The 26,193-nt window shown below is 40.9% G+C and overlaps 1 protein-coding gene across 4 annotated transcripts in view; it reads left to right on the forward strand.

Moving 5' to 3' along the window:
• Positions 1 to 25,575, forward strand: part of LOC115055881 (spectrin beta chain, non-erythrocytic 1-like) — a 115,320-nt gene extending 89,745 nt beyond the window's left edge. Inside the window, exons 27-44 of one of the 4 annotated variants that reach the window (XM_029521938.1) lie at positions 287 to 511; positions 3,420 to 3,509; positions 3,840 to 4,118; positions 5,863 to 5,993; positions 6,122 to 6,326; positions 6,476 to 6,850; positions 6,948 to 7,034; positions 13,056 to 13,213; positions 13,698 to 13,836; positions 14,351 to 14,435; positions 14,515 to 14,711; positions 14,796 to 14,925; positions 15,741 to 15,771; positions 19,493 to 19,518; positions 22,140 to 22,311; positions 22,430 to 22,603; positions 24,461 to 24,503; positions 24,982 to 25,575. In XM_029521938.1, coding sequence (XP_029377798.1) covers positions 287 to 511; positions 3,420 to 3,509; positions 3,840 to 4,118; positions 5,863 to 5,993; positions 6,122 to 6,326; positions 6,476 to 6,850; positions 6,948 to 7,034; positions 13,056 to 13,213; positions 13,698 to 13,836; positions 14,351 to 14,435; positions 14,515 to 14,711; positions 14,796 to 14,925; positions 15,741 to 15,771; positions 19,493 to 19,518; positions 22,140 to 22,311; positions 22,430 to 22,603; positions 24,461 to 24,503; positions 24,982 to 25,191 — 2,757 coding nt within the window. In that variant the 3' untranslated portion in view covers positions 25,192 to 25,575. Of the gene's footprint in view, positions 1 to 286; positions 512 to 3,419; positions 3,510 to 3,839; positions 4,119 to 5,862; positions 5,994 to 6,121; positions 6,327 to 6,475; positions 6,851 to 6,947; positions 7,035 to 13,055; positions 13,214 to 13,697; positions 13,837 to 14,350; positions 14,436 to 14,514; positions 14,712 to 14,795; positions 14,926 to 15,726; positions 15,782 to 17,199; positions 18,080 to 19,492; positions 19,519 to 22,108; positions 22,312 to 22,429; positions 22,604 to 24,460; positions 24,504 to 24,981 lie in introns of those variants that run through there. The other 3 variants (XM_029521939.1, XM_029521937.1, XM_029521940.1) reach the window with 3 other exon arrangements.
• Positions 25,576 to 26,193: the final 618 nt, after the last annotated feature.

The following is a 26,193-nucleotide window of genomic DNA, read 5'->3' on the forward strand; positions in this document are numbered from 1 at the left end:
TTGAATAGGGTGGAGAAACTGGGAAAAATAATGTCCTTTTCTTACATATCAAATTATTTACAGATTTTTTTAATTAACGTTTTGACATTTTTTCCTCTCTATTTGCTCCTTTCCAAAGCATTTTTATCAGCATTTCTTGAATTAGATTTTTTAAGAGGTAATTCTCTTCATTGAGTGCTCATCTTACATATTTATCATTTGAATAAATTTACCTTTTATATTCAAATCCCTCATCAGATTTATTTGTTGTAGCTTATTTTGATTTTATTTGTCCTCCCCCCAATAGATCCTGGAGAGCCAGGTGGAGGTGCGTCAGAAGGAGGTGGAGGAGCTCCAGAGCCAGTCACAGGCCCTCAGTCAGGAGGGGAAAGGCTCAGAGGAGGTGGACTGCCAGAGGATCAGTGTGGAGCAGAAGTTCGGGTCTCTGCAGGCACCGCTGCAGAAGAGACGAGACAACCTCATGGCCTCCAGAGAGATACACCAATTCAACAGGGATGTGGAGGACGAGATCGTAAGTAGAGCCGTGTGCTTGTGATCAGGAGAGACACAGAACAAGAAGTAAAGCGTGTTTTACTGCTGACCAGAATGAGACTAATTTCACAGAAGCACTTCCATTTATCAAAAAACATGCTTGAAAAAGGAACCAAGATTGTGCTGTGCGCAGTACAAAGACAGGATTACAGTGAGAACCACAGTCAGCCAAATCATCAAGGCATTTTACATATAGAGCAGGTCTAGACCAAAGTCTTTATAAAATGATTTAAAGAGACCCAACAGATCCCCCGATGAGCAAGCACTTGGGGACAGTGGCAAGGAAAAACTTCCTTTAAGAGGCAGAAACCTCAGCAGAACCAGGCTCAAGGGGGGGGCATCTGCCTCGACCGGTTGGGTTGAGAGTGGGAGAGAACAAGAACAGAAGGAGAGGATATTCAATACAGGTGTAACAGGAACATATGATGCTACATGAAATTCTGCAGCATTGCAGGAACATGGGGTAGCGATGAATCACCACCTGCAGGATGAGGACAGGGAGAGAGGGGAGAAGAACTGGGAGAGACACAGACTTTGGGGAAAACATGGTTAATAAACAGTAACACGTGGTTAAAACTGGGACTTCGAAGAGACATAGTTAATGTTATGTTAGTGCATGCAAGGGGGAGAAAGGAGAGGGAGGAAGAGAGAGAGAGACGCTCAGTCCTTCCCCCAACAGCCTCGGCCTACAGCAGCATAGCTAAGTAGAGGACTTTAACTTTTTAACTATAAGCTCTGTCATACAGAAAGGTTTTAAGCCTGATCTTGAAAATTGCTAAAGAGTCCGCCCCCCGGACCGATACTGGAAGTTGGTTCCATAGAAGAGGAGCCTGATAACTGAACGATCTGCCTCCAGATTTACTCTTGGAGACTCTAGGAGCCACAAGTAAACCTCCATCTAGAGAGCGGAGTGGCCTGCTAGGACAGTAAGGAACTATGAGCTCTCTGAGATATGATGGAGCTTGGCCATTAAGAGCTTTATACGTTAAAAGAAGGATTTAAAATTCTACTCTGTATTTTACTGGCAGCCAACGAAGAGCAGCTAACAGGAGAGATGTGATCTCTTTTCCTAGTTCCTGTTAATATTCATGCAGCAGCGTTCTGAATTAACTGAAGGCCTTTTAGAGATTTGTTTGGACATCCAGATAGTAATGAGTTACAGTAGTCCAGCCTAGAAGTTACAAATGCATGGACTAGTTTTTCTGCATCATCCTGAGAAAGGATGTTTCTGATTTTCCTAATGTTTCTCAGGTGGAAGAAAGCTGCCCTACTGACTTGATTTATGTGAGGGACAAAGGAAATGTCCTGGTCAAAGGTTACTCCAAGGTTTCTTACAGTGGAGCTGGAAGCCAAAGTGATGCCGTCCAGACTGACGAGATGATTAGATTAGTATTTTTCGGAGGTGCTTAGGACCGAGTACAATAACTTCTGTTTTTTCAGAGTTGAGAAGTAAAAAATTTCCAGTCATCCAGACTTTTATGTCTTCAAGACATGTCTGCAGTCTGACTATCTGAGTGACTTAATTTGGCTTCATTAATAAATACAGCTGCGTGTCGTCTGCATAACAGTGGAAACTGATGCTGTGTTTCCTGATAATGTTGCCTAAAGGAAGCAGATAAAGCGTGAAGAGGATTGGTGAGGTACATAACCCAAAGATAAGGTCAAATTAATCAGATATAAGATGAACGGCTTAATTTCATAGAAAATCTCTTTAAAGATTCTAGTAGGTACTGGGTCTAATAGACAGGTTGAAGATCTGGATGATGAAACTATAGAAGCTAGCTGAGAGATTCAGAGGTGAGAATGACTCCAGATGTAAAAGAGGCGTTACAGTTGATTCAGGAGTTGCTGTATTCAGTAGGAGATTATTGTCTAATGTAAGTAAGAGCTGATGGATTTCTTCTCTGATTATGAGAATTTCATCTGAAAAAAGTTAATAAAATCATCACTGCTTAGAGCTAAGGGGATCACTGGTTCAACTGAGCTATGGCTCTCTGTCAGCCTGGCTACAGTGCTGAAGAGAAACCTGGGGTTGTTCTTGTTTTTTTCTATGAGTGCTGAGTAATATGAACTTCTAGCACTGCAAAGAGCTTTTTTATATCTTTCCAGGCTCTGTGAGACTCTTCTGACTTACTGGAACGCCAATTTCTTTCTAATTTCCTTGATGTCTGCTTTAAGGCGCAAATTTGAGAACATACCAGAGAGCCAGCTTCCTGTGTTTGATTACTTTCTTTTTGAGAGGGGCGGCATTCGAGATTCGAATGCAGTGTGGCCATAGTGCTAGTCACAAGGTCATCAACCTGCGTTTGGGAGAAATCCTCATTTGAATTTAGATATGGCATTGTTGGGAATGATGACCAAATGTTCTCTTTAAATTTAGCCACAGCAGCTTCAGATAAACATCTTCTATAGCTGAATTTATTCCTCAATGCTGTGGAGCCCATTAAAGTAAACTCAAATGTAATAAGGTAATGGTCAGACAGGAGAGAGTTTTGGGGAAGAATTGTTCGCTTGTCAATTTCAATGCCATATGTTAGAACAAGATCGAGGATATGATTGTAGAAGTGAGTGGGTTCATTCACATGCTGGGAAAAGATAATTGAGTTTAGTAGGGAAAGAAACCCAGAACTAAGGCTGTCACTTTCTACATCAACATGTAAATTAAAATCTCCCAGTATAATGATTTTATCTGTACTAACTCTGATGTAAACTCAGAAATCTCTGATAGGAATTCTGAGTACAGACCAGGTGGACGGTACACTGTAACTAACAGAACTGGCTTTTCACCTTTCCAGTCTCAGTAGTGAACGCAATGGTACTAACATGATGATGATTGTTCTGCACAGAACCAAAAACAGGTTGTCAGTTTGCTGTTTGTGTGTCTTTAGCTCTGGGTTGATGAAAGGATGCCTCTGGCAACATCAACTGACCATGGACACAACCTACAGACTGTGCAGCTGCTTATCAAAAAGAACCAGGTACACAGCTACACAAACACACTCAAGACACAAGTATTTTATGAAAGTAAATGACTACATTTTCATTATATGTCAGTTTAATCCCTCATTGATAGAATCCACATTTTGAGCCTGAGAAAACACAATTAATCAACAAATGAATTTTTTGAAATTCAAGAAATTAAGATGAATTGAGTAACAGGCCAAGAATCGTGACAGTTAATACTTGATGGGGAAGAGTAAAAAAACTGACGAGAAAGGTGCAAGCAACTGCTAAAGTGCCCCTTAATCACTGACAAGCAATTGCCAAAGTTACATGGTGCACTGACCAAACATCTGTGACTGTCACAGACTCTGCAGAAGGAGATCCAGGGCCACCAGCCTCGCTTTGACGACATCTTCGAGCGCAGTCAGCACGTCCTGAGGGAGGAAAGCCCAACCTCTGAGCCAATTCGCCAGCGTCTCTCCGAGCTCCAGTCGCTATGGGACCAGATCAGGAAGGAGACAGAGAAGCGTCACTCCCGCCTCAGTGAAGCTCACGAGGCTCAACAGTACTACTTTGATGCTGCAGAGGCCGAGGCCTGGATGAGCGAGCAGGAGCTGTACATGATGTCAGAGGAGAAAGCCAAGGTGAGGGAGGGGTCAAGGGTCAGGGGAAACAGGATGTTTAAGGATGCCTTAATGATAGAGCAGCGTGTGGGCAGACATGGGTTGATAGCGCTGTACGGGACTTGCTATTTTTTTGTAACATGTTTCACTGTGCCCAGTGCTAACATTAGCACTGGGCACAAAGTTTTCCTGAAATCATTAGCAGTAACATGCCAGCTGTCAATGTAACAACTACACTGAAAAGACAGACCCAAGGTCTGCAATCATTGCATTATCAGCTCAATAATGTCAAATTAAACGCACTTACGTTAGCACAAATATTTGCTAACAAGCTTAAGTTGACATTGCATGTCATCAAGGTATTAAGATAAGTCAGTTTGTTGCCAAATTTTTCCTTTTGAAAAGAGAAGCAAGGATTTTTCAGAAAATCGGTCGGCATTAATTTCATCGACGATTGCAATCGCATTAACATTACTGTGAGGCGACCGTATAGATTTGTCAGAATAATAAGACAGGCAGCACATATTAGTTTCTCAATAAAGCTCTTACAGCCTACTTTTTATTGCAGTTTGAACGTTAAAAACAATATGTAAATTATTAGTCAAATTAAACTGCAAAATAATAAATTTACAGCATTGCCAGCGCATGTTGTCACACAATTTCTTTTTTTTTTTTTTTTTCCGAGCGCACCAACTAGCCTGGCTGAAATATTAAAAATATATTTATGATTCAACCTATTTATTATTCCTCATTGAAACGTTATCCCCATACCTTTTTGTAAGCTTCTATCTGTTTTATCCTTTTATTGTAGTGCTGTATTACTGACTGTCAAAAAAGAAAAAAACACTGTTCAACTTAAAGAATGTCAGTCAAATGGCAAGTCACCGACAGACGATTCAACAATTCGACCTTCAGGATGCAGCCTGAGATCACACACTTGTGTGCTTACAAGCTGTTGTTGGCACACTTGGATATTAACGTTCGTTCATCTTCTACCATTTATCCGTTTCTGGGTCACGGGGGCATGCTGGAGCCAACCCCAGTCCACCCTCGACCTAGACAGGTCACCAGTCCATCCCAGGCCAACACACAGAGACAAACAACTACTCGCACGCAGACCTACAGGCAACTTAGAGTGACCAACTAAACTACACGTGCATGACAGGGTTAGGGTTAGTTAGTAAGTAAAACATGCAAACTCCAAACAGAAAGGCCAGAGGTCCGGGAACCAAATTTACAACCTTCTTGTTGTGAGGCAACAGCAATAAGCACTGTGCTGTGCTACTGGATACCGCATAACAACGACACTCTTACATCCAGTCTGTGGTCTGAGTCCCTGCCTCCCAAATCAAGAATGTCCATTTTGTTTGTGCTGTATCTGCCGGTCAGTTCTCACTACATATTTCAGTGCTTTGATAGCTGCCTGAAAATGAGATGGTTTCTTTTGTATTTAATTTGACAGTTCAGTAGTTTTGGTTTGACATTGATTTTCAAGTAGTCTTGGTCTCTGACCTTCCAGCTTAAAGGTCAGATTCGATGTCGGAGTCAAGACCTGTAAGCAGAAGCTGATCATACCTGTATATCAGGCCCCAATTTTTGCCTATCCCTCCATCCTGTCTCTCTGCCTTTATCAAAGTCTTGTCCCTATTGCTTCTCACTGCCATTTCTCTTCATTATTTTTCTCTGGAGTTTCTGCCTCTGTCTTCATGTTATTAATGATGCAAGTCTCCTCTGGTGGCTTCTCAGAGAACTTTGTCTGTTTCAGGATGAGCAGAGTTCAGTGGCCATGCTGAAAAAACATCAGATCCTGGAGCTGGCAGTGGAGGATTACGCTGACACCGTCCACCAGCTGTCCAGCACCAGCAGAGGCCTGGTGGCTGCTGGACATCCCGACAGGTGAGGGCGAAAGGATCACAGGTCAAAGGTTTTTCTCGTATTTTTTTCATAAGATTTATTCATTTATTTTAAACCTCCAAATGTTTTTTTAAATGTTGGACTGAATATCTCTCTTCCTCCTCTGGCAGCGAACGTATTGGGATGCGTCAGTCTCAGGTGGACAAACTGTACGCAGGGCTTAAGGATCTGGCGGAGGAGCGTCGGGGGAAGCTGGACGAGCGTTTCCGCCTATTCCAGCTCAACAGGGAGGTTGATGATCTGGAGCAGTGGATTGCTGAGCGGGAGGTGGTCGCTGGATCGCATGAGCTGGGACAGGACTATGAGCATGTCACCGTCAGTACATAATTTCTTACCATCAGTCTTTTCATAACAGCCTTTATGCATCCATACATTTTAATTTCTCCTCTGAGCTCATCTAGTTGAAGCAGATTTAGAATTAGCATTTAGAAGAAACAAGAATCTTTTGTTATTCCCTTCATCAGATGTTACAGGAGCGTTTCAGAGAATTTGCCCGTGACACTGGGAACATTGGCCAGGAGCGTGTGGACTCTGTCAACCGGCTGGCGGATGAGCTGATTAACACTGGTCACGGTGATGCTGCTACCATCGCTGAGTGGAAGGACGGCCTGAACGAGGCCTGGGCCGACCTGCTCGAGCTCATTGACACCAGGACGCAGATCCTTGCTGCCTCCTATGAACTTCACAAGTTCTATCATGATGCAAAGGAGATCCTAAACCGCATCCTGGACAAACACAAGAAGCTTCCTGAGGAGCTGGGCCGGGACCAGAACACAGTGGAAACCCTGCAGAGGATGCACACCACCTTCGAGCATGACATCCAGGCTTTGGGAACACAGGTACGGGATAAACGTCACAAACGAGTCACAAGTGTTTGTGCCATCCCTCTGTGTGTTTTAAACCAACATGAACATGCTCCTCTGGATACTTTCTCAGGTGCGGCAGCTTCAGGAGGATGCTGTCCGCCTGCAGTCGGCTTATGCTGGAGACAAAGCAGATGACATCCAGAAGAGAGAAGGGGAGGTGAGCCTCAGTGACAGACAGCAGTGAAACAACATCAGGACTGGGCCCAGTTTATGTTGTAAACAATCAGTAACTGATCAGTTACTGATGGAATCTTTTTCCTATTTGGCATGTGACAACAGAACTGTAATGAAAAATATATGTTTGCTCATGTATTATTAGAATAGAAAACCTCCTACTATTATTGATTTCAAAAGTAATATCTTGGACCCAGCACTGGTGTTAAAGAATTCACTGTAAAAAGGCCTCATGCATGCTGCACTGCTGCTGCACTAACTTTGCACTTTTCCTCTGCTCCAGAAAGGACCCATATATAGAACAGCCAGTCAGGAATCAAATGGAGAAAGAAAAAGTAATTCTGCCTTAGGCACAATATTAAAGCCAGCTATAGATTAGAAACAATAAAATCTTACAGGGCATGGTCAAAATAAAGGAAACACCAAGATAAAGTCTCTTCACTTACATTAGTGTTGATCCAGCGGAAAAGGTTGACAATTCACCAAGTCCTTCAGCTGAAGGAAGATTTCTCTGAAAATCAAAGGAATAATTTTCAGTAAGTTGTTTCAGAAAAAGGTGACTTTGATTTGAATATTTAACCTTCGCCGGACTGATAACTGTTTATCTGTTTATCTGCTCGTTATTTTGAGCCGGATTTTCCAGCACCATTCACCTAAAAGGAAGCATTGAATTATATTGATAACTAAGCTTCTTGTCTCCATCTGATGGTGTTACCTTTAACTCCAAAAGCACAGAGCTCTGCCATGGTGGTTTACTGTGTCACAGGCTATATTACAGGTTGAGTCAGTCAATGTGCACAGACAGAGCCTGGAATGAATTCACAGAGGTGAGAGGGGGAGGAAGTTGTCTGGGGTGTAAATTTAGGTTTCAGCAAGGACTCACCTGACGTCCTGTCTGACTATATCTTTTGAGAGCTACAGCGATGTATAAAGAAAACCAAACTTTCCAACCATGGCATCTTTTGAGATAAAGCACTTGAGCAATCAATGAACTTTTATGTTGCGAAACCAAAACAATTTCATATAATTTAACTTCTTGCATCATAAAATAGTTAAGATCTGGAAAAAAGAAACTTTAAAATTTTTAGAAATAGAGAAAAATAACAGCCATAGAACTTAAATGGAATATCCCTTTACCAAGAAAGCATCTGGTCTCCTGCCAATCAGAGTGTTGATGATGATGAGCACTGAGTGTTTTTGATGGCCTTGTGTTTTGACCATTCCCTGTATGTCCGTTTCCCTGCACAACCCCTTTGTGCACCCAGAGGAGAAAGGGAGAGGTGAGACCCCGTTTACCAAAAACATTGGCTTTGCATCAGTGTTCATTTTGGCTGCAGTTTTAGAATTTATTTTAATACTCCGACTAAAATGTTGATTGATTTTGGCAACATTTTAGTCATTTTCATGCAGTTTAGTTTTAGTCTGGTGATTTGCAAACCTTCTTAGAATTTCATGAGCTCAGTATGGGTGGATTTTACAAAAATAATTCATCTGATTTACAACTGTCATGCATGAGTACAAATAAGCTGTGAACTCTACCCACCTGGGCCACTGAGTATTTAAAAGTAATGCTACTAGTGGTTTGCAAACACAGTCTGGGCCTGGTTAGCCAGTGAAGATAAATAATTTAGGTGTAGTTTTTCTCAAATCAATTTAGGATACATTTTTTATACCCCATGAGAGCACAAGGTAGTGCAATCAGATATTTTTGTTTGCATTTGCTTAAATGTAGTTGCTTATTAGCTGCCATAATATTTCTGCTTGCAGCCATTTCTCCGTCTTAGCAGTGAGCACTGAGCAGTGTCTGTGTGAGATAGTCTGGGTAATTTCATTAAAATGAAACCAACAAGGCCTACAGATAAATGCTGACGTTCAAGTGTCATAGTATTGGGAAAACAAATATGATCCATTTAGTTCAGGTTATTTATTTGTCCAGCTATTAGCTAACCACGATGGGCTAATACCCGCATCACCATCGTATTTGTGCCTTTTATCAACTGAACAAGCTTGTGACTTAGCTAGTCATGGCTACCATAAGCTTGCTAATTAAATTATCTTCGCTCGCTTAGGGTTGTCTCAAATGATTGGCTAGCTAACCTTTTAACTATGTTCACTGTTATAACCAAACTGTCATTGCTACTAATCAAATCAAACTTTAGGTTAAGGAAAAGAAGAAAAAAAGAACATGCAGAAACACACACACAGAAAGAGAGAAAGCTAAGGAACGAGAGAAAAAAATAAAAAACATACAGCGTGCACAGTTACGCACTAGTAAAAATGGCAGCGCACTGAGGAGCCAGGTGATGAAACACATTTTTAGGGAGTCGTCCACACCAAGGAGCATCCCCGCCTACAGCCACAAAATGGTGCCATCCACATCATGGTAGTAAGGCCCTCCACCGACTAGGCCAGACACAGCTCCCTGAGGGATCCATGGGCTCCATGAGGAAAACACTGTAGCTGAATAGAACTAAAGATAAAATTAATAATAAGAGAATAAGAACTCATCAGTTAAGTATTTTCATATAATATAGAATGGTATAAAAACCAAAAGATATACTAAAAAAATTTAAAAAGAAAAGCAATCAAGAGGTAAAACATTGGAGAGAAGAAAAAAGATTAGTTAAACGCTACCTTAAAAAGTTGGGTCTTGAGCCGGCTTTTAAAAGCACTGAGCACTGATTGCCTCTGCGGCCTGGGGGCAGTGCGGCAGGCTGTTCCAGAATTGAAACGATGCTTCACCATAGGTTTTTGTCCTAAACTTTGAGACAGCTAAAATGCCAGTACCAGGTGACCTCACAAGTGTAGAAACATTTCTGATTAATAAAAAGGCCCAAGACAGTTTAGACATTTTTAAACTAATGAAAGAACCTTAAAATCAATTCTGAAATGCACAGGGAGCCAATAGCGGTTCTAAAACAGGTCTAATGTGCACCCGCCCTCTGGTTTTTGTCAGCACTCGTGCAGCTGAATTCTGGAGAAGCTGAAGGTGTGAAATGCTCTTTTTGGGAATCCCAGAGAGCACGATATTACAGTAATCTAAACAACTGGAAATAAAAGCATGCATCAGCACCTCCATGCTGGTGAGAGAGAAAAAGTGGGTGGACTGTGGCTATCTTTTCAAGATGCTAAAAGTTTGTTTTTGTTATATTTCTGATATGTTGAATAAAATCAAGCTCAGAGTCAAGAACACCACCCAAGTTCATAATGCACTGTGGTAGTTTCAATCCTTGAAATTTTGGAAGGTGTTTCTGTCTCTTGCTTGCAGGACCAATAATTAAAACCACAGTTTTGTCCTGGTTGAGCTGTAGGAAATTGTTTGCCCTCCACAGATGTATATTGTGGGACGATTACATGTTCATGTATTTTGACAATGCGTATTAAAGAAAATTAGTAGCCAAGTTTCAAAACTGGTAGTCCCAAACCAAGGTGGAGTTCCAACCTTTCACAGTACCTTCTGGATCTAATTTAAGGAAAAAACAGGCACCATATAAAACACATTGTGGTCTGCAGCACAGCAACCAAGAGTAAACAATTCTGCAGCATACTTTCTCTCCGGGTGCTGCGTAACTTTCTAATAATAACGTCAGCACGATAGTTTAACTGGTCAACATAAGAACTGGAGTTTAGTCTGCGCACACCTTTTTTTCTCCCCCATTCAAATCAGAGAGAGGTTGCCCAAATCGGGTACAGTCCCTGATAAGGGGCGACCTGTCTGGGCGTCTAGTCACCCTGCAACATCCATCAAATAGTTTCAATAGGGTCAACCATTAAACATATGGCTAAATAAGTATTGAGCCTGTCACCATTTTTGTCAGTTAATATATTTCTAAACGTGCTGCTAACATGAAACAACCCATGCAACCCACAAATACAAAGAAATCAAACCTTAGATGTCCATAAATTACGCTCAATAAAATGGAATGACAAAGGGATAAGTATTGAACACACTTAAATGTATTTAATACTTTGTAGAAAAGCCTTCATTAATAACAGACACCTCCTGTATGGAGAAAGCAGTTGTATGCATTGCTCAGGTGTGATCTTGGCCCATTCTTCAAATCTTGAAGGTTCTGTGGGCCTCTTCTATGAACTCTAATCTTTAGTCCTCCCCTTAGATTTTCTATTGGATTCCAGTCAGGTGATTGGCTGGGCCATTCTAGCAGCTTTATTTTCGGTCTCTGAAACCAAGTCAGAGTTTCGTTGGTTGTGTGTTTGGGATCGTCGTCTTCCTGAAATGTCCATCGTTTCATCTTCATCATCCTGGTAGATGGCAGCAGATTTTTAACAAGAATGTCTCAGTACATTTTTCCATTCATCCTTCCTTCAATTACATTTAGTCTGGCAGTGCCATATGCAGAAAAACAGCCCCACACCGTGATGTTCCCACCTCCAAACGTCACTGTTGGTTTGGTGTTTTTGGGGTCTCATCTGACCAGACTGTTTTCTCCCAGTATTCCACAGGCTTGTCTAAATGTTGTGCAGCAAACTTTAAACGAGCTTCAACATGTTTTTTCTTCAGCAATGGAGTGTTGCGTGGTGAGAGTGCATACAGGCCACTTATTGTTTTCTTTGAAACGGTTGTACCTGCTAATTCCAGGTCTTTCTGAGGCTTTCCATAACTGGTCCTTGCCTCTTGGACAACTCTTCTGATAATTCTTTTGACTCCTCTGTCAGAAATCTTGCGAGGAGCACCTAGTCGAGGCCAGTTTATGGTGAAATGATGTTGTTTCCACTTCTAGATTATGGCCCCAACAATGCTCACTGGAACAGTCAGAGGTTTAGAATGCCATCAGTATGTTTTGCAACAATAAGGTTGTGACGGTCTTGAGAGAGTTCTCTGCTTTTACCCATCATGAGATGTTTCTTGTGTGACACCTTTTTATAGGCCATCAGTTGGGACTGAACCAGCTGATATTAATTTGCATTGACGAGGGGCAGGATTGATTTCAGTTGGTGTCATGGCTTTTGGTGCCTTCTCGCACCTTTATTACTTCATGTGTTCAATACTTTTTCCCTGTGTCATTCCATTTTATCACACATAACTTAATTTATGGACATCTAAGGTTTGATTTCTTTGCATGTGTGGGTTGCATGGGTTGTTTCTGACATCTGTTGAAAATTGTATATATATATATATATGTGTGTGTGCATATTTACTTACAGTAAAAAGGTGACCTGTTCAATACTTATTTTACCTGCTGTCTGTCAAGAAGTTTAACCCATTCTGTGTTATGTTATGAGTTTATTTCAGCTTATTTTTTTCTGTGATGGACGAAAACTGGATTAATGTTAAATTAGAGCCTTCCACAAAATCAGCAAAAACTACACTCATTTGAATTCACGGGTAAAAACATTTATCAAATTAATTTCAGAGATCTTTAAGAAGCAGCAAGTCAAATACAGTTGCCAGTCCCGGTTGCTTGTTATTAGAAGATCTAAACAATTAATGTAATTTGGTGGCAGCAGGTTTTGGAGAGGTCAGAGTGTCCGAGCAAATGGATACTCAAGCAATGATTACTCACTGAACAACATGGAAGGGGTTCACAATGAGAATATAATCCTGACATAAAATTCTTTCTGACACTGATACTAAAGTCAAATGAAAGTCCATTCCTACTCAGTGATATATTACACTGGAGATGGAGAGTTTCCTTGTTAAAATGTTAGACTACCACTCTGAAATACCATCTCAGTGTAATTGTCATGTTGCCTCCCCCTTATATGCTAAGTGCTTTTGCATTTCTAACCCGCTAGTATGTTTGCACTGTTCTTTTATTTGCTTTTATCCCATTTATTTATTTCCCTGCGTGGGGTTTTGCTGCACTCTTTCTAATTATTACATTCAAATTCTTTACAAAATAAGTATCCCCAATAATTACATCAGTCATGCTGCTGTAGATTCTAGCCCTGGAACTGGTGAAATCAGTTCTGATCTTTGTGTTAAAGGGGCCCAGCCTGGGGTCTCTGGTCTGAACCTTGCTGTGTGTAACCCCCCCGCCAGGTCCTGGAGGCCTGGAAGAACCTCCTGGAGGCAGTGGAGGGCCGGCGGCTGAAGCTTGTTGACACTGGAGACAAGTTCCGCTTCTTCAGCATGGTGCGGGACCTGATGCTGTGGATGGAGGACGTCATCCGCCTGATTGAGGCCCAGGAGAAGCCCAGGTAGGACACAGATCTTAGTAGGATCTTAGTTATCGTCTGGTTTGCTCACTGTGTGAATCAGTATTTGGAAATAACAGACACAGACACCTTCTCTCCTCCTTTTATATGAATCCCTTTGACTTGACTTCAACTGCTCCAGAGCAAGTGTCATAAAATGTTTCTGTTGGTTTCATTAAGATTTATGAGTATAGATAAAGTGGCAAAGGCTTTGGGTTAAATTTTGCTGCAGAAATAAAGTAGAAGTGATATGTAATACACATATTTTTATTCCTTCATATTACATTTTTGCGTTGGGAAATACCTCCACCATTGGGGTTTGTGTGTTTGTTTGCTGGCTGAGACAAAAAGAAATGTAATAAAATATAATTGTGGCTGTTTCCCATTAGGTGCAGATGTCAATCCAGGACTTTCTATTAAATCAGGGGATAATAACTGCAGACGCACACTGCTGCAGTTATTAGATTTTTTTTGTTTGTGTTTTTAGGGACGTGTCATCGGTGGAGCTGCTCATGAACAACCACCAGGGCATCAAGGCAGAGATTGACGCTCGCAACGACAGCTTCACTGCCTGCATCGAGCTGGGCAAAGCCCTGCTGGCCAGGAAGCACTATGCTTCAGAGGAGGTGTGGGTGCGACTGTAGTTACCAGAACAGCCAAGTGCTAGGAGTCTAAACCGAATACCCATCGATCCACTGATCATCTTAAAATCTGATAATATATATTACACACACTTTTCATGCTAAGCCAAACGGCTGGACATCTGAGTATTAACGTGAATTTGTTTTTTGATCTTATTCTTGTCCACATGACCGTTCATGTGTGTCTGAGCTTGTGTGATCAGTTATAAACAGGAATCGTCTGCTCTGCAGTTGATTAGCAGCAGTAAATACAACCAAGCAGCAACTAAAACAGAGGATGGATTGGGGATACAGCATAGTTCTAAATTTGATCAAAACATTTCAGATGTTTTTCTCAAATGCACAGTTTTCCAGTTTCATAATTTTCTATTGTTAAGAACTGCCAGAAACACAAAGACCTTGATTTGTTATTTTATCAGTCTAGTGGATGCAGGAAGCTGATAACAAGGTTTTTCTTATCTTATTTTGATTTTTTTTTTCCTGTGTTTTCTGTGATCAGATTAAAGAAAAGTTGTTACAGTTGACTGACAAGAGGAAAGATATGATTGACAAGTGGGAAGACAGATGGGAGTGGCTAAGACTGGGTAGGTCAAACATAAGTCGTTTATTCATGAGAAGGAAAAGAAGAGGAATGAATCTGAATTAATGTTTCCTCATGCTCAGTGCTGGAGGTGCACCAGTTCTCCCGGGATGCTGGTGTGGCTGAAGCATGGCTGCTGGGCCAGGAGCCTTACCTGTCCAGCAGGGAGATTGGCCAGAGTGTGGACGAGGTGGAGAAACTTATCAAACGCCACGAGGCCTTTGAGAAGTCGGCCGCCACCTGGGAGGAACGCTTCGCCGCGCTGGAGAGGCTGACTACAGTGAGACATGCACGGAGACACTGATTCTCTCACAGATCAGGAAGAGACCAAGTTTCAGGTACTGAAAAGCATGTCTGTTCTCAGATGGAGTTACTGGAAGTGAGAAGAAGGCAAGAGGAAGAAGAGAGGATGAGACAACCCCCGCCCACTGAGGCTCAGCCTGTCGAAGCCGCAGCACAGACCAGGTCAGTGTGTGTGTCTCTGTCTCAATTGTGTGTGTTTGGTCAGATTGGAACATTTATGCTATGGATATAGAGCTCTGTGTTCCAAGTGGAGACAATCTGTACATCTTGAGACTGAATTCAGTAAACAGCATCAATGGGAGTTTACAACTATTTTCTGTTTTTCTGCAGTACAGTGAAGAAAATTTGTGATCTGATTTCCTGATTTTAGTTCTCATATTTGAGATGTTCTGCTCTCTAACTTTTATAATATTTTGAACGTAAAGTCTTGGTTCTGTGACACACAATAAATTATTTTATAGTTAAGTTTTGGGTCATTAGCCTTGTTTGTTGTGGGCAGAATTAACATTTGCATCAGGATTTTCGGTGCTGCCACAGGTTCTCTGGGAGTGGTGCCCCACACACAGGGTGGCAGGCCTGCGGAGCCTGGGCCCTTGACCCAACTCTGGGCCCTGGTGATGGTCTCACTCATATTCAGGGAAGGCCCACAAGCATGTGTGGTTTCACGTGCCAGCTCATGTTGGGACATGTTGAAGAATTGATGAATCCTGCCAAAAACAGGCTGAGCTGTTCTTTCAATCCATCACAGAACATCAGTTCAACAATATATCATGTTTTACTGCAGGTGAATCATTTTAGCAGCATCTTACAGAATCAATAATCCATCTGTAATCAGCTGCTGCTGCTGTGTGTTTATACCTGTGTGAGACCTTGGTGTTGATAAGGCTGACCACATCTGAGCAAGCAGTTCTTCCGGTTACTAGTAAAAATGAGGCTAAATTGATTTGCTCCCAGCGCTTTGTGTAACTCTTTGTGTATGTTCTTGTTTGCAGGGAGGGTGAGCCAGTGTCTCAGAATGGGCTGCCGTCTGATCAGGAGTCTCCCAGGGTTAGTTACCGCTCACCTGCCTACCAGAAATACAGCAGCACCCTGCAAAGCCGCAGGGCCACAGCCGCACCCTGACACAGACATCCAGGAAACACTGTAACCACATACACACAGTAACACAAATCACTGTAAAATTCACAAAGCATTAACCCTTGATCTTTAACCTTTGACCTCAGAATCAGAATCGATCTGTTGTACCCCTGCTCCTCACACACTCCTAGGGTCTCCACAGCACTACTTTGTAGCTTGTCTTCAGCATTCTTCCTCACTCATTAATCAGCTCTTATAAGTGTAATACATTTAATTCAGTTTAGTTTAGTTTAAGTTTAAAGGCCATACCAGTATCATTTTATCTTTAATTGAAAATGAAAGCAGCTTGGCTTTTACATATTAGTATACTTTAAACAAAAATTTCCATCTTACTATCCTGTACGAAAAGAAGAACAGCAGGCGGTGGGAGTGATGGGAATTAAAGGCTGCATTTGGAGACATTTAGAGAGCCCATCAGTCCCATCGGCGTGAAATGATGCCCAGCGTAGCACCAATAATGACCTGACAACATTGTGATCATTACAAAGGTTCTGTGTAAGCGTTCCATGGTACCTTCACCATATTTCTCTAATAATTTAAGAAGTTCTCCACAGTTGTAACATAAAGCTGTTGTGTTCACCTGGATCCTTTTGCAGTAGTAAGGAAATATTTTCACTTATGATCCGTGTTGCTGCTGGAAGAATATTTAAGCTGAGGAGAGGGTAAGGAGACCAAGCATGTCTGTACTGTAATGTTTGTATTACAACGTAGAACCATTCTTTAACTCCCTCCAAAACATAGACTTGTTGAACTTGTGGTAGCTCCCTCATAGAGTACCAGCAGGACACAAAGGGTATCGTTTTCTAGCTGGCTTCCCAATGTAGCAGCATCTTGAGGTTCGGCTGTTACATCTCATACAGCTTAGAGACTTCTGATTAAACATTCAGCTGAGGCAGCTCTGGGAGGCAGCTGTTTTTGGCTCTTATCTATTAGAAACTCGCTTTCGTATTTCATTTTTTTGAACACAGTTTCATGTCCTGCTTTGGCTTTGTTAAAAGTCCCCACACCATCTGAAACATGTTAAAACAACTCCTAAAATAAATGGTTAAAGAAGGATCACTGACAAAATGATCCAGGTGGAGACAGACACTCATTTTGCTTAAGGATACAAATTAAAAATAGAACATAGGAAGAGCTGTAGTTAGCATTTATGTTTTTGAGACATTTAGGGAAACAAATATGAAATCCTAGTTGATATGATTGAACATGAATGCTGATGTACGGACAACAAAACACACACACATACAGAAAAACCACACCTATGCTTGTATCCTTCCCTCCTCTCATTTTTCTTTCCCCTCCTCCCTCCTTCCCACTGTCTCTCTTAGCTCCACACACCCGTCATCATCTCCCCTGAACTCTTAATGTGTCTGTTAGTTTACGTTATCATTTATAAGCTCACCCTGTGGAATATGAACACCTGAACATGAACAACCAAATTTATTCCTCGGCCACACACACAAATTTTAAATCTTTTCATCTGTAAAAGGTTTGTAGGGATTTTAGTAGACGATATTCTAACTCTAATAGAAATTGTCATTATCAGCATATTGAGACAGTCTGTAAAATGAATAGGCGATGTGAAATATAAACGTGGGCAAAAAATAAATTAATTAAAAAAAGGCACCATCAACCAATCAAAATAATTATTAAACAATGTAACAGTGAATTCTCTTAAATAGATTCATACATGATAAGGGAATCTTAATTCTTTTTTCTAAAAATAAAAAATGTTAACCTTAAAAGTTTAGGTTGAGTGTGAATACACATTGACAAACTTAATGATACAATTCCATTTGAGGATTTTATTTGTTCATTAGTTCTTTGAAACATATTAAGACTACAATCTGTCTCAACGCAAAATAATGTACTTAAAAAAAAGTACTAATTTTAGCTAGTTATATAATAAAATGAATTTTCTTCTCTGTCCCAGTTACATCTGCAACCCCGAGCCCATCTTCACCATTTTCATATTGACTGCAGTATTTATGTCAGCACACATTCAACATGCACTTAGTGTAATGTACCATCCATGTAACAGCACATACATCTTTACATGTGACTAATGGCTGATTTCATACCACATACCAAAAACATTACTCCCCAGACGTTATTGATGAACACATTTCTTCTTTCACAGCTCCTCACTGTGTTTTCTTACTCTCTTTGCACTTTAAAAATAGTATATACATTACACGCAAATGCATATTTTAATTTTCAGTTTCATTAATATTTTTTTCATATTGTTTCATAAATAATATTACCGTAATTTCCGGACTATAGAGCGCCTGAATATAAGCCGCACCCACTAAAGTTAAAGAGACAAAAGAACAGTTTTGTACATATCTAGGCCACACTTGTTTATAAGCCTCAGGTGTCGGAAATATGGGAGGAAATGGCACATGGCAGGAATTATGTTACACAGAAAGATTTTGCCTTTTCGCCAGATCGATCGACTTTAACTTGAAAGCTACGTTATATGCATTGCTTTGTGTGTCTTCCATGATAAGGGTGTGTGCATGAAGCACAAAATAAATGACTGATCTGAAGAATTTAGTGTGGGTACGTTTAATTTAATTCAAACAGTTTCATTTGTCCAATGTGACCTGTTGGGTAATTTCATTGGTCTGATCTGATGCTAAATTTGTAACTGTATTGGCGGCATGAAGCTCGTTACCCGTAAAAATCCATTAATTAGCCGCAGGGTTCAAAGCTTGTGAAAAATGTAGCGGCTTATAATCCGAAAATTACGGTAGTTTTATGTATAATATTCAGAACAACAGGAAGTATTTGGAAGTTAATTATCTTTTCCAAAGGCTAACTTTCTCATAGTTTCTCATGAGATGCATAAAACTGGGGCTAAAGTTGACCATGAATTATTCCATCTTGAGAACCATTCCGTGTGCAGCCTATTTTCATTTACACGTCTGTGTGTGTGTATGTTTACTCCATCCTTCCATTTAACAACGCCTTATAATAGTTATTTGAGACTAGTTTGTTTAATCATTATTATCAGTCTGTATTTCCACATTCACTGTTATCATTTATTTATTTCCCTCCATGGTATGCATGTCCATCCACAGTCATTCCTTAACCAACACACATTCCCCAATAAACCCTGTCAGAACCAATCAGTTTGTCTATGTGTAGTGTTGGTGTTGAAGTTTTGCTGTTGCATGCTGTCATGATTAGCATTTCAGTTGCATTTTACGTCAGTCGAATAATTCTTCATCTCATGTTCATCACCAGTTTTCATCCTGGGGCTTTCTTTTAATAGGTTTATATTTTTGTTAATTAGTAAGATATTATCCCCTTTCTTGGTTCAAGGAGTAGAAGAGAGAAAGTAGCTTTAGTACCTACGCAAGATATTTTCAGTATGTTACAGTTTTGGACAGTAACACGAATTCTATGTGCAGCTGTTTGGTATCAAACTTGAGTCTACATCTGTATCGAAATATATTCTTCACAGAATTTTACTATCCTTTTTTAGACAAAACTGACTGAACCTTAACAATCAACATTCATTCATTGATCTTCTACCACCTCTCCATTTACGGGGGTGCTGGAGCCAATCCTAGCTCACACTGGGCGAGGGTGGGGTCACCCTGGACAGGTGGCCAGTCCATCACAGGGCCAACACACAGAGACAGACAGAGACCAACAACCACTCACACTCAGACCTACGGACAAATCACACCAGTCTACTGCTCACACACAGCATATCCTTCTGACCAAACAGACAGATCACTGACCATATAGCTAATTCATTGGGAATCATGACCTGTTGGCAAACTGTTAACAAATGACAGCTTATTTGGCAGAAATTCAGTCCCATTCTGAAACAAGTAGTAGTAGACCAGTTTGGACCTGAAATCTAGTTGAATCCAGACAGTGTTTGCTCCAGCTTTGACAGTCTTATCTGTTATACTAAATTAATAAAATTTAATTCCTGACAAAGTCCTGAAAAAATAAATTGCAGTCGTAATGAAGCCAATTCCTAATGTGAAAATGTAGCAGCATTTGAAAAGCATCAATATTAAATAAATGTAGCTAACATTAGCAGGATTTTTCCACTCAAACATACAGTTCCATACAGTTCAGTGGTTGATAAACAGTATTTCTCAAAACTTCTAGGGGGAGCAAAGACTCGGCTTAAAACCAGGGTTAGGTTTAGAATTACAATCACTGTTGGTGTTTGAGCTCTCTGGAGGTTTCCAGTCCTCATTATTTCAGATATATTGGTCCCAGATTTAGTTGAGCCCTTAAAGATTCCAGCTAAAGCTTTTGGTCAAGGTTTCACCAAACTCTAAGCAAAAGCTCCCAGGATGGGCCCAAGTCTTGCAGTTCTTCAGTAAAAGCTCCCAGGACTGGTCCAGCCTCAGAATTGTCCTCAAAAGGCCATCCGCCTTTCGTCCAGCCTGAAGAGCTCAATGACAGGGTAATAAATAACCGTTTGGCGTGGGTATGGTGTGGAAAAATAAAATCTGTTTTGATACTAGGCCAATCGCAACCCCCCTCACCAATAATGATGCCCAGAAATGGGTCCCAAGCAATTTTGTGAATAATTGTTTGAGATTTTGTGTGTGTGTGTGTGTGTGTGTTATGGTGTCCTCTTTCCTCTTCGCTAGCTTCTCCCTCTCCTCGTCTCTTCTCACACTGTCCACCGTGTTGTGTGTGATGGAGTGGTGTCATGATCTCATATGCCTGCCTAAAACCTGCAATCTGCATGATCAGACCGCATTGGCTATCTGTTCTGATTTACGATGCAGATGACTTTCTTATCAGTGTCCATTGCCAGGCTAATTAAATGTTACAATGTTTCATAAAAAATAGAAAAAATTTAATTAGAAACTCAAGTAGAACAATAGCAACATAAATTTGATTTAGCAGTCCAAGTAAACTCAACTTTGACATGTGATTAATGATTTGACCCAGATTTAAAGGTCCCACATTTTGTTGATATACATAACATATATTTGTGTTTTTTAGAACTAAAAACCGGTGTTGTTGTAAAACTACACTGAGAGTCAGTGATCACTGTAAAACAATCAGCCAATCAGAGGGTTGCTCTGATTCACTGAATGTTTCTGATTGATGCTGACGACATACAGCAGATTTCAGTTAGACATTATGTAAACCAAATCAATCATGGTTGGATGGTGGCTCCAAATGAGTGAGGCCAGGGACGTGGCTGGCAGTGGTGACTGTTTTGTTGTGACATCACAAAGTTCCAGAAGTCCTAAGAGCTGGTTTTAAATAATTTTTTTTTAATAAACTGTACAGAGAGCTTTCATACTTTCACCGTATTAATATAAAATCTAGACCTGATCTATGAACAAAGACCACATGGAGGCCTACCCTCAGAGTGTATGGACCTTTAATGCCTACCATCATACCAGACGGACATAGAAATCCTAACAGCTGGTTTTAAGGCTCAGAATTTCCTTCTGAATACAGTATCTGAAGCCTTTGTACGTTCACAGGATTAATATTTAAATATTATTATTATCATTATTATTGATTTAGGCCTACTTTGAGCCTGTGTGGGACCTTTGAATTTTGTAACTTTAAACATTACTGGATGCCCGTAAGAAAAAGGGCACAACACAAAGCTGCACAAAGCTGACTTACACTGGGTATATAAAGAGATATCTGACACAGGAAAGCAGCAGGTTTGTTATATTTGCTGGATGGACCTTTTAATGTGTGGTCCTGCCTGGAAATCCTGAAATGTAAAACACGGCAGTTATGTTTTTACCTAATTTAATATGTTGAAGCTTCTTGCGAGCTGCTCAGATGTTGAAATTAATTTCGTGGAATGCTTATTACAGAAAAGCTCACAGCTGCAACAGTTAGACAGTTAATGGAACAATTGAGTGGCTGAAATTGAACCAGTATTAAAACAGTCTTCAAATATAAACGACTTGTTTGCTCTAATGCATCACTTCCTCTTGTACACAGTTTTCAAGAGTATTGGCATTATAATCCTTGACAGCCTTATGGTGGTAAAATTGACTGATTTTGTTGTTTTCATGTGTGAGTTTAAGTTTAGCTGTCAGGATTGTGTCAAATGTCCCTTATTCAAGTGTTGTTGTATGTAAGCTGATTGTGCTTTGCTCTGCATGCTGCAGCTCTGATAACTCTGATCTGCAGCTTCTGTGTGTCTGAGAGAAAGCGATGATTGACCCCACCCCTCCATCCACAGCCCAGCTCTGACTCTCTCTCCTCTGTTTCCAGGACAATGTCGACGGCGGTGAGGTAGTGAACGGTGTGTCGGGGCCCAGCCCTGCGGGGTCTCCTGGTGCTTCGCGCAAGGGCAAAGCCAGCCAGGCGGCAACACTGCCAGCCAAAACCCAGCAGGACGCTCCCACGTCCCAGCTGGAGGGCTTCCTGCACCGCAAACACGAGTGGGAGGGGCATAACAAGAAGGCTTCAAGCAGGTAAGAGTCATTACTGTCTGACTGCAGAGGAGTATAGTGACTAAAACGTGTCAAAGTGTCTATTTTACAGCACGATGCTGGTTGTTAACTGGTTGTGGCTGCTGCTGTGTCCTTGCAGGTCGTGGCACAACGTGTACTGTGTGATCAATCAGCAAGAGATGGGTTTCTATAAAGACCAGAAGAGCGCCAGTCAGGGTATCCCCTACCACAGCGAGATTCCCATCAGCCTCAAAGACGCCATCTGTGAGGTGGCACTTGATTACAAGAAGAAGAAACACGTCTTCAAACTGAAGTGAGTGTAAGGGTGATGATGGCTCCCAGGCAACAGTGAAAATGAAAGCTGATTTCAGCATGATCGCTGTGCAAACTGATCGGTTGGAGAGTGGCACAGTTAGTCAAAAGGAAATGTGTTGCCATGCTTCATCAGAGCTAATGTGTTTAGCTCTGATGAAAAAGAGTCTACTCAAATTAAATCAAATTTGTTGATACAGCACAAAATTATAACAGAGTTACTTCAAAGCACTTTACATAAAGAGCTGAGGGGTATTCCAGAAAGCAGGTTATGTGTGTTAACCTAAGATGATGACGTTCACAGACTTTGTGAGCAGAAACCCTGAGTTTCTACCTGTCTCCTCCCACACAAAGACCACTGTTGGACATGGATTGCCCATTCATTCCCAATCCCATTGATGTCTAAGGCCGACTAATTTGAAATGTCCTTCGTGGCCAGAAAATCGTCCGACCGAGATTAGATGTCCTGGCGTTTCCAGAGGAGTATCTGTTTGAACGCTACCACTTTTCATCCGACGGTATCATTTATCTCAAAAACATTCTCACGCCATACATTCTCATGCCATACATCACCAGCCTCACACACCGTGGACATCACAGCAAATTTTATGCATAGCGCAAAATTTTTTTGCAGGTTTTTGGAGTTTTCTTGACAACATCAGTGATGCAGAGTGTTGCAAAGGCAACAGTGTGTAGAGCTGTGAGAAAAGGAACTGGATTTAGAAATGATATATTCTATTATTTTAAATGATATACATTCTGCTGCTCTCCCTGTGGCAGCAGACAGCGTTTCTTCTTCGTCATCATCCTCCTCCTCCTGCGATGTTTCAGAATAAAAGAAGAAAGAAGAAAAATGAAAGGAAGTGTTATAAATATAAGTTGTACTTGTGTCCTGGGGGGCTCAGTAGAGCTTCCCCACGATCGTTCCCGGTTTTGGCTCCTCCTCAGCCGCTGTCAGAGGTGATGGCAGCCCTCCATCCGTTTTTTGGGCATCTGCCTTCTTTCTGTTGGCTATGTAGAACTCAAATATTAATCTCACTCTGAATTAATATTTACTTTGTTTAATAGCTTAAATCAATTAAAAAAAATAAAATCAAAGTGAGGTACGATCATAGCCCAGCTAAAATATCCCTTACCTTTTTGAATGATGTTTTTATATTTAATTTTTAACTGCTTCCCAGTACACGTCTCCCTAATTCCACCTAAATGAAAATAAGATTTTATTCCTATTTATAACTGTAAGCTGCGATCTCTTACGGTTAATTGTGAAATCAATGGAATAGTACTTTCAAACTTCCGCATTGACTTGGGTAGTAATTTCTTCTCATGCTGTTGCTCCTTCTCTGCTGCAGCGGTGTTACATTTACGGTGAAACATGTTCATACTCTCCATCGGCCTGCATTCAGACCTCCAACTCCATCGGGGTGAAATAACTGGATCCTTTTTACTCGGTTGTCATGGTGACTCGTGGTATCGGGGCTCCATTGATGATGGCTTTTTATAGAGGTTATGCATGCAACTCAATGTGAACATACTCAGAGAGGGTTAGTTTCCCATCTCAGAGTTCAGGGATAAACTTTGTAGAGGTTGTTGAACCTCCTACCTGGAATACCCCTCTGGTATAGACTATAGTCTCTAGAATTATTTAAAGAAACCCAAAAAATCCCTCCACTCTCACAGTGATACAGTGACAGCACTCTGTACGTCCATCACCTCATTGCAAACAGGCGCATCACCAGCTTTCACTGCCAACAGACGAATATATATTTGATATCACTTGAGGTCTGTGTCTCGTCGTCATTCAGATTTGCCTGCTTCATTGTGAACTGTCACTGATTATTAAATGTTTCTTCCATAGGATCACTGATGGCAATGAGTATCTCTTCCAAGCCAAAGATGATGTGAGTAAAAAAAAAAAAAAAAGTCTTTCTTCATGTTATCTTATTTGCCAATAATAGTTTGTGAATTATGTTTTTAATGCCATAATTTTTTGTTCCTTTGTGGTAGTTTATTTTATTATTATAAAAATGTCCTTTATTCATTTGTTTAGGTTATTAACATTTAAATGTAAATGTATGTATTTATGTACATTTGCTACTCCACTTACCATCGTTACCGTTTTACAAGCAGAGATACAAACACACAGAGCCATAAGTTAAAACTGTTTTCTCCCAGCAGGATTTAGCATGTAGTCACTATTACTACACACTACTGTATGGTTTGTGACTGAGTATAATGTATATGTATCTAGAATGAAAAAGATATATTTCTGATTTTAAGAACTAAGAGCCCTTGGTTGTTTGTTTCCAGCACTAAATTAAAGGTAATTCCCGGTTTAGATGTGCTTCCAGCTGACACCTCTCTCTCTTTGTCCTCCAGGAGGAGATGAATACGTGGATCTCAGCCATTTCAGCCGCTGTGGCAGGAGAAAGGTCGGAGGTCACGCCCAGCAGCCATAGCACACCAGCTCCGGCTGCACGTGCTCAGACGCTGCCGGCATCTGTCGCCTCGGCAACGGCCGAGTCCAGCCCAGGCAAACGGGAGAAGGACAAGGAAAAGCGCTTCAGTCTGTTCAGCAAGAAGAAATAGATGCTCCTCCTTCCTCCTCCTCGCCCTTTTCCCTCTGGTGCTGTTTGGGGTTGCTCCTCCTCATTGATTGATCTTTGGTGAATTATTTGTTGAAGAAGTTAGCTGACACATTTTATGATTTAGTCTGCTCATAGCAACTGATGCTGTCGTAACTAAGAATCAGAATAATTGTTGAACATGTAAATTTAACCTTTAAAGGAACTGCATTTAATCAAACTGTTGCCACATAGTGTTTAATGTCCTATTATAACTATGTGATTCAAGCGGGACAACCAGTTTTTATTAGCATTTAGTATCATCCACTGACGTGGACCATTCCCACAGCATCCAGCAGTTGATTCACACTTTGCGCTCTCAAAAAAAAAAAAAAAATCCCAAACAGCCGCTGTTCCTTTTCCTTTCTTCTCTTTCTCCATCCTCTTCTCTCAAGGCGTGACTCCAGCATGCAAGCTCCGAGCCAAAACTCTCCACTCTGTGCCTATCAACCTTCCGGTCTGGCTCAGAGCTACAGTACAGTACAGCTCCAACATACCACCTGTGTCCTGTGTTCAGTTTTTTTAAGATAAGGAGCAAAAATAATATAAAAAAAAAAGATCTGATTGAATAAAAAAATAAATAAAGGGGGGTCTGCAAAGCTTCAGGCAGCTGCTGTCGTAAAAATAAAACCTGAGTTTGCCAATGAACAACAACTAGATGTAGAGGAGGTCCCAGAATATTCCATTTTATTAATTCTTATTACTATTATTTGTGTTTTCTATTTCCTGCTGTTTGCTTCCTCATCACCCAGCTTCTTCATTGACTACTGCCTTTTGTGGGTTGTGTTAACGCTCCCCAGCCGTCCCAGTATTTTTTTTTTCTTTGTTTTGTTTTGGGGTCTTTCTTTTTCCCTCTGTTTTTTGGGGAAGTTGTAGGTAGTTCCTGTTAGGTTCCATCCTCAGTTTTTTGCGAGGCCTTGTCTTTGCAAGATGACGTGTATCCCTCCATAGTGGGGAAACAGACCAC

The sequence above is a fragment of the Echeneis naucrates genome, chromosome 15 (assembly GCF_900963305.1).
Source record: "Echeneis naucrates chromosome 15, fEcheNa1.1, whole genome shotgun sequence".
NCBI classification, from domain to species: Eukaryota; Metazoa; Chordata; class Actinopteri; order Carangiformes; family Echeneidae; genus Echeneis; species Echeneis naucrates.